Raw genomic sequence first — 8951 nt, forward strand, 5'->3', positions numbered from 1 at the left:
GTTGAAAATAAGAAAATTTAAAATAACTTGTTCAGATTATCCACGTAAAAGTGTTTTTATAAAAATACAAAAAAGCACAAATAAAAATGAAAACGGAGACTATTATAACACATAAGGATGAGGGACCATTGGGTCATTCATATGTAAAGAGCTGTTATAAACTGATAACTAAAGATTCACCCCACAGCAGAAAATGCCTGAGAAAGTAGAAAATTTAGTGAAGTATCAATGCAAGTATTTAATGAATATATGAAATTCTTTAATCTCATTTTTATCAGAGAAATGCTATTTGAACTAACAATAAGTTGTCATATTTCACCTGTCATATTAGTAAAGATAGAATTGAATGTTAATATCAAGTGATCATAAAGATATGCAACTCCTCAAAGTAGAAATTTAAATAACTTTTTGGAGCACATTGGGTAATTTGTATTACATTTTACAAAATGTACCTGCACTTTTGCCCAGATATTTATCCTAGAACAATTATCTGAGTGTGTGCAAAGGTAACTGTTTATTATAATAGTGAAAATTGGAAACAAAATAAATTTTGAAAACTTAAAGAAAACTCTGATTTGAGAAAATGTTTACAATATATTATGAAATATTTAAGGCAAATCAAAAGTTAGTGGCATGAGAAGTTCTGTATTTTAAATTATGTACATTGGAGACAAATTTATGGAAGAATATATAACAAAATGATGCTTATTTCTACCTGGTGAGTTTGCAAATCGTTTTTATGTCTTCTTTGTTCCTTTAAAAAATTATCTGCAATAAGCATATGTTATTTTGGGCAAGAGAAAAATATGCTCTTTAAAAAATACAGTCATTGTTGGACAATGATGTGATTGTACTTAATGCACAGAACTGTACACATAAATATGGTTAAAATTGTAACTTTTACATTGTGCACACATGTTATGCCACAATCAAAAAATAAGGGTTTCAGTTCACACACATGTCTTTCTTAGATTGAGCCACCCGACGTACAGAGGGATTTCTGTTCAATTTAAGGCTATTCTTTGATGTTGCATGGTTCATGCTGGCAACAATCCAAAATGTGCAGCTAAGAGGGTAGCTGTGTTGAGCTGATAGAAGCGCATGGTATCGATTCCTGCATCCCTTAGAACTGACTAACCTTTGAACAAGGGCAGATTGCTTATATCTTGAATAGACTTAATATTTTCTATTTTCCTATATAACTCATTTAGAAGCTATTGACTATTTTTTGCAGATATTTCTTTTTAATCACTCATCTATGATTTACACATATGGAGTCAATTCACAATAGTGTATTTATATTGCCAAAGACATTGCTTAAATTTAGCAATTACTATATAAATACATTTTTATTCTATTAAAATAGATGTATCTTTTGATGTGTGAAATAAATTATTGGTATTATAAACTTATAACCTAGTAATACAATGGTTAAACTTTGAAAAATAACTGAAAAAAGAAAATACAATTTATCATGGACTTTAGGAAAGCTCAGATCTTGTTGGAAGATCCATGCATGACTAAAGAGACGGTAGCATTCAATAAAGATTTTGAGCGATATGAAGAATTTCAAGGAACAAGGAAGGGGAAAGTAGAATCCACATAGAATTATGTTCACTTTAAGTAAAGGAATGGGAATAGAGCTGAGATTGGAATATTTTGTCAGAGCACAATGGCAAGAAGTTAGGGATGAGTGGGATGAAGTTTATGTGCTTGAGATAATGAAAGATTAGGCAGCAAAATTGGGTTATGACTAGAGTCGTTGATTCCAAAACCTTGATGGGAAGCAAACTCTATTGAGATTACTATGGCCATAAAGTGTAGGATGAAATGGAGAAGAGTAAAATTAAAAGCCAAAGCACATCTTGTGAAACTATTACATTATATTCAGAAAAGAAGTACAGCCAGCATTGACATGAAGAAGGAGAAAGAAGCGGAGTAGTATTTTTAGGGATATTATAGAATATCATCTACAGAATTTGACAGTTAACTAGATGTAGGAGTGTAGTGGGAATTTATGAAAGAGAAGTCTTAGTCCATTAATGCGGCTATAACAAAGCTCCTCAGACTGAGTAATTTATGGACAATAGAAACTTATTTCTCACTCACAGAGGTAGATGCTGAGAAGCCCAAGGTCAAGATGTCTGTAAATTCAGGTATGTGGTTAGTTCTCCCTCTCTGCTTCTTCTTGCATTCTCACTTGGCTGAAGGGTTCGAAGGGACAAAGGGATAAAAGGATGAACTTGTTTCCTCAAGCCCTTTTATAAGGGCACTAATCTCATTTCTAAGGGCAGAGCCCTCCTGGCTTAATCAGCTCCCAGTGGTCACTTCTTAATACCATCACTCTGGAATTTAATTTCCAACATATGAAGTTTGGAGGCACATACACATGCAAACTGTAGTGAGAGGTATAAAAATGTTCAGATGAATAGTGAGTGATGATTCATCAAAATTTCAAAGTCAGATGTTATCACATAAGTTTAAGCAGAAAAATTATTTTAATAGAGTAATTCAACTGCTGGTTTCCACCTGTCATCAAACTGATGTTTGTATGTTTCAGAGCATAGATGGAATAAAGAAAGGGAGTAATACTTCATCTTATATATTTTTTTCAGGGTTTATATTGTGAGGAATGTCTGAATATATACCATGAAAATAATAATACGTAAGAATCTTAATAGTGCTTTGGGATTACCTGAGTATTTTTCTCCACATCATTCAATTAAAGTCTTGCGAGTTAATTCTGGTGAGATAAGCCTGATATGGTGACTTCCCATTTACAGCAGTAAGATTCAATCTCAGAATGTTTAAGTAAACCAGCAAACTGATAAGTCAGAACTTGAACCCAGGTCTTCTGACTCCCAATCAAGAATAGCTTCCAGATGTAGAAAAAGTTGTATTTTTTTTCCTATAACATGATACAATTTCAGAGCTGAACAAAACCTTAAGGATCAGTTATTCCAGAGACTGGCAAACATTTCTGGAAAGAACATACAGTAAATATATTTGTTTTTGCAGGCCATACAGTATTTGTCACAAATATTGATTTCTAACACTGTAGCATTGAAACAGACATAAACAACATGTGGTAAAGGAATGGTTCTGATAGAAATTTTACAGAAACAGGCTTCAGGCAGAATTTGATCCATGGGTTATAGTTTACTGATACCTGATTTACTCTCTCTCAGCCTTATTTCTGAGGAAAAAAAAAATATCGCCACTCTAGAAAATTTACTAGACTTGTCCAGGCTTCTTCTGGCTGTAGCATAGCAATCTAGTTTATCTTGCTCTTTTTCAGTCTAATTGGCAAGGTTTGTACATTCTCTATCTTCAGCCTTATAAGGTATGGTGCAAATATTACGCTAATTGGCCTTTTTTGTGGTGCTCATGGAATTTGTTTAGGTAGCCAATAATATCTTAATTGTGCTGAGAAAAGTTCATTGATTATATCTTTCTCTGGAGACTCGCAGACATCCAGTCCCTTGAACTGTTGATCTGCCTTTCTTCAGGATTCTTCACTCTGCAGCATTGGAAAACAAAGTCTTTAATAAGCACAATTGGCAGCAGTGACATCTATTCAACGTTGCAACTTAGACTCCTAACAGATCACAGGAAATCTTAAAACTGTTCCCTCAATCTCATACTCTAAGGGAGCTGTAATTAATTTTGAGTTGTTACTTATACTTACGTCAAAAATAAAATATTTATATAGTTGTGTTTTGTATTTTTCATTTGATCATTCTTTGGGGAAAGATGCAATATGTTTACATAAAATGACATAATGTAAAACAACCAGATATTTTCCAAGTGTGTTTGATTTGTTATTCAAGTATGAATCCTGCTAGCAACCTTAGTCAAAGGCCAGAATTTTATGTCTATAATCAGAGCCCTATGATTTGATTTTAGAAAACCTATCTTTATTACATTTTCTGCTTTTAAAGGATTCTGTGTTTTATGTTAATGTCAGGCCGGTTGCGTTCCTCTATGGTGCTTGGTGTTTAAACTAGAAGATTAAAAACAAGTTAGAAAAATTTTCTGCTTAGAGTTATCCCCATCCAACTGTGTGTGTGTGTGTGTGTGTGTGTGTGTGTGTGTGTGTGTGTGTGTGTGTGTGTGTGTGTGTGTGTGTGTGTGTGTGTGTGTGTGTGTGTGTGTGTGTGTTTCAAGAGATCAAATATTAACTATTTCTTTGCAATCCAAACACACTTTTTAATTTAGGGTGAAATTGATAATACACATACTTCCAATTTAGCTTTATTGTTTTTCCTCATGAAGAAGGCAGTAGAAGCTATTTGCATATCATTATAACACTACCCTTTCAATCTAAGAGGGAAGCCAGAACGTGAGCCTCGGGGGAGTCTCTGTTTGTGTCTATATTCAAGTTTTGCTTTCCCTGCTATAATAAATGAGGCCGGGCGCTGTGGCTCACGCTTGTAATCCCAGCACTTTGGGAGGCCGAGGCGGGCGGATCACGAGGTCAGGAGATCGAGACCACAGTGAAACCCCGTCTCTACTAAAAATACAAAAAAATTAGCCGGGCGTGGTGGCGGGCGCCTGTAGTCCCAGCTACTCGGAGAGGCTGAGGCAGGAGAATGGCGTGAACCCGGGAGGCGGAGCTTGCAGTGAGCCGAGATTGCGCCACTGCACTCCAGCCTGGGCGACAGAGCGAGACTCCATAAAAAAAAAATAAAATAAAATAAAATAAATGAGTTCTTATATAATCATATAGAGTTGAAACCTTGGTGGTTGCTATAGGGAAAATATAAATGCAAAATGAAACATAGTATCAGGCAGTGATAGTATTCTCCATTTGGAGCAGACTTAAAGTAAACACAAAGTTAAAGAGAAAAACCAGATATTATTTCCTAGTTATATCTTGAATATAGTCTAATGTTGCATTGGTATTTAGAGATGTAAGAGAAAATATTTTGGGAAATTTATAAAAGTAAATCAGATACTAAAGCATTTTGATAATCAAGTATTGAGATTATTGGGAAAAAATGATCAATGCTTTGCCTTTGGATATTTTGAAAATTTTTGTAAACATTTAAAAAACGGAACCTTACAATGAGGTGAAGAAAAAGAAAAACAGATAGAAGATAAACTACAAACAAAGAAGATAAAAATAAATGAACAATTCTATTAAAACCTACTTATGGCCAGGCACAGTGGCTCATGCCTGTAATCCCAGTGTTTTGGGAGGCTGAGGCTGGTGGATCACCTGACGTCAGGAGTTCAAGACTAGCCTGGCCAACATGGCGAAACTCTGTCCCTACTAAAAATACAAAAATTAGCTCGACATGGTTGCAGGTGCCTGTAATCCCAGCTACTCGGGAGGCTGAGGGATGAGAATCGCCTGAACCTGGGAGGTGGAGGTTGCGGTGAGCCGATATTGCTCCACTGCACTCCAGCCTGGGCGACAAGAGCTAAACTCCGTCTCCAATACAAAAAAAAAAAAAACTTATTCCACAACTTAATGTACTACATTTAAAAAAATTACATCCCTATTTTCTTATCCTTGGCAGATTTCTTTCTTTGTTACTAGGAAAGTACATGTTAGTCTATACGGATATTTGAAACCAACTTTGGTGTACAGTTTCATCACTGATCACTATGGTACCTAGATATGAGATGCCATGAGAAATATTTATAGTTATCCTGTGTCATTTGGGAAAGAAGTAAGTTCATTCAGCATTGATTTGCAATAATTAGTGCTTACCTTTAGGTTAAATATTGTGTTCAAGAAAGGGGAGAAGCACATACTTTCCAGCACAGAATTGGTAATACTTTTCTGGAATATAGATTCAGTATTGATTATGTTTTTATTTTCCTTCTTTCCTTCCTCTCTCCTTCTCTCCCTTTCTTCTTGTTTTTCTTCCTTCCTTTGTTATTCCTTGAGACTTCTTTCACTTCAGCCTTTTGTATTTTCACAAAAGGGATTTTTGAATAGTGCTACAAACTATAGTTTTGTAGCAGGAGCATTTCAAATATTCATAATTTGTTGCTTTTGGCCAAAGTCCATCACAATTTCTAGAGAAGCGAACTGGCTTACTATGAGCCTTAAGCATCTCCGATGTTTTCAGCAGAATAGAGTTAGAATGAGTTTTTGAATGTGAAAAAAAATCCAAATGAATTTCATTGCATTAGATAAGCACATGTCTCGTGTAAGTTTGGCTTTACTTTTGGTGTAATCAAGTAAGAAAAAAAAGAGTTGTTTGAAAAGTGAAGTCCTTTAGTAAAGCAGTAAGAAAGTCGTCTTTCCTAGAATTGTCTCTTGACTTATCGTTACACAACAGCATCATTTTGAAACAAAGCACAGAATAAGGGTCATGTACAAGATGCTCTAAATTGAAAGGTCTTTGTATATACATATTTGGATCTAGAGAAACATAGTGACATCTGCCTTTGATTATCATTAGATGGATAAATTCTAATTCTAGGGCTGTATTTAAAACATTTCAACATACACAATGATATTATATGTTCTGGGAATGTGGCACATGGTGGTTATTTTTAACATAATTATAGATGTCTGACTGGTCATCTCTGAAATAAATTATTTTTAAAAAGACTTTCATGGAAAAATTAGAATTCTTCATGGCTCAAGTCATGTTTATCTTGGGAAAATTCAAAATAAACTATTTGAATAAAAGTTTGTTTGCTTTACAATTGTCCAGATTAACTTTACAGAAACTTTTTGTTAATTGCTAAAATATCTAGTTTGTTCAACTACTCATATTGTACTTCTCCTGTCATTGTAAAACAGTTAAAGAAAATGGGAAAACATGGTTTCAAGGTTTGGTTCAGAAAAATCTATTAGGATAATTATAACATAGAAAAATAATTAGCTGTATATGCATTTTTACTGCAGACCAGGGTTCCTTACCTTTAGGAATCAAATCACTGTATGTAGATACAATCATTTTTACTCTGTGGGTTGCTTACCTCCATTTTGCAGATTGTTTTAAATTTTACAACGATGGATCTATACAAGAGTAGTTTGTGCTGGTATGACTATATTGAAGTAAGAGACGGGTACTGGAGAAAATCACCTCTCCTTGGTAAGATATCTTTTCCCTCTTATGTGGCTATGTATCTATTCTGTCCTGTCCAAAAAAAACAACTGATTCTCTCAAGAGTCATCTTAGAGTTAAAAATGTGTGTGACTAACATTTTTTTATGTTAGTTATACTTTTTTCAACCATACCAAAATACTCCAAGACAAATGGATAAATACATTGACTGATTAAATTGAGCTAGCTTAAGTTATAAGGTAGATACTAGGATTTGAACATAATGATTGAGAATAGCTTTCTCATATATTGTGCCTATCATCAGTACTCATCACAGTGTTTCTGTATTTTTGCTTTAAGAATCAGTTTTTGATTTTAAAAAAACTAATTGTGGGTATACATGTTGTGTGTCTGTGTGTTTTGTTTCTGTTTTGTTGCTAAGCCAGTAGTGTAAACTGTTAGGTACATGTTTGGTAGCTGGCTTCCTATGCCAAGCATATTAACTCTTATTATATTATAGACGTTACAATTTTGCTTCTCAGAGAGTTTTCTGTGGCTGAGAAGAGACATTTGTAGTTTGTGTCATAAACTGTAGCTCAGATCTGGTGCTCATGAAAGTCTGCTGCCAACGTTTAACCACAGACCACACTATTAACTTGCATAGGCAGTTTACTGTTGCCCTCTGTTTTCCTTAAAGGTGAGAGCTGTTTGGAGCATGCAGGCATCTACTCTATATTGATCTTTTTCTGGGATTGTAACTGTTTCTTTACTTTTAGAAGTAGTTTTGCTCAGTTGCGTTGATGAACTGTACAGCTCTTTTAACATCTAACACCTACTGAATGGGCACAATTGTATTAAAAGTGACAGCAGCCATAGTAAATCCAAGAGATATGTAGAAATATTTAAAAATGAAGAATTGAACTAATGTGGTAAGTCAGGTTGAGGAAAACATTGTCTTCTATATTTAGTTTCTTAGCCTAGATGAAGCAATTTTTTACACATGTATGCACAAGCCAAAAAAATATTTCATTAAACTCATATTAGAGAAACAAATCTAGAGCTAAAATTCTGAACGACACTTCTTTTTAGAGCACCATCAGCATTACATGGCTCAATGTATAATGGACCACCAGAGAGAGGCAGTGTGATCCTGGTTTTTATGTGAAAAGCTTTCCCTACTGTTTCTTCTAAGACCTTGCTCCAAAAAGTGCAGCACTTAGATTGGTAGCATCGAAATCATCTGGAAAGCTATTAGAATTGTAGAAACTTGGCTCTCACTCTACATCCTCTGAATTAGGGTTAGCATTTTAATAGATTTCCTAGAAATTCAGATGCACACTACAGTTTAAAACACACTGCTCTGTGTTACCTGCCTCTAATTTGTTTTGCAATTTAGGAAGGTATGTCTTCACCTATTAGCTGTTAGTATGAACTTGCTTTATGCAAGTCGGCTACATTTTTCATACACTAAAACTATGTACGCCATTTCCAGAGACACATAAAAATGGATAACATGTTTGTAGAATTATTGCATGTGCTTTGTTATATTTAAGCATTTTGTGATCATGTGAAAGCTTAGAGCATAGAGGCAGACATAAGCATAAATATTTCTGGAAAGATGAGGAAGGAAGGAAGGAATGACAGGTATTATATTCATTTGCTGTAATTCATATTTCTGGATACAGAATTAGAAGAAATTAGAAATTATGCTCAAGTCTTCTGATAGTATTAGTTATTCTGCCTATACAGATATAGTCTACAGATTATATCTTTATAGATGAGATGGAATGTGTGCAGTGATAAAAGGTACCAAGAGTAGCCTCGGGGTTTTCCTCAGGAGTTACTGTTGAACCTGGGTGAATAAAGAACTCCACTTTGAGCTGAAAGCATATTCTTTCTTTCTTTCTTTCTTTCTTTCTTTCTTTCTTTCTTTCTTTC

General features: G+C 34.5%; 1 protein-coding gene across 1 annotated transcript in view; it reads left to right on the forward strand.

Moving 5' to 3' along the window:
• Nucleotides 1–8951, forward strand: part of TLL1 (tolloid like 1) — a 259709-nt gene that overhangs the window by 165485 nt on the left and 85273 nt on the right. The window contains exon 10 of the mRNA XM_032174071.2: nt 6959–7061. Coding sequence (XP_032029962.1) covers nt 6959–7061 — 103 coding nt within the window. The remainder of the gene's footprint in view (nt 1–6958; nt 7062–8951) is intronic.

The sequence above is a fragment of the Hylobates moloch genome, unplaced genomic scaffold, assembly GCF_009828535.3.
Source record: "Hylobates moloch isolate HMO894 unplaced genomic scaffold, HMol_V3 SCAFFOLD_3, whole genome shotgun sequence".
Taxonomy (NCBI): Eukaryota; Metazoa; Chordata; class Mammalia; order Primates; family Hylobatidae; genus Hylobates; species Hylobates moloch.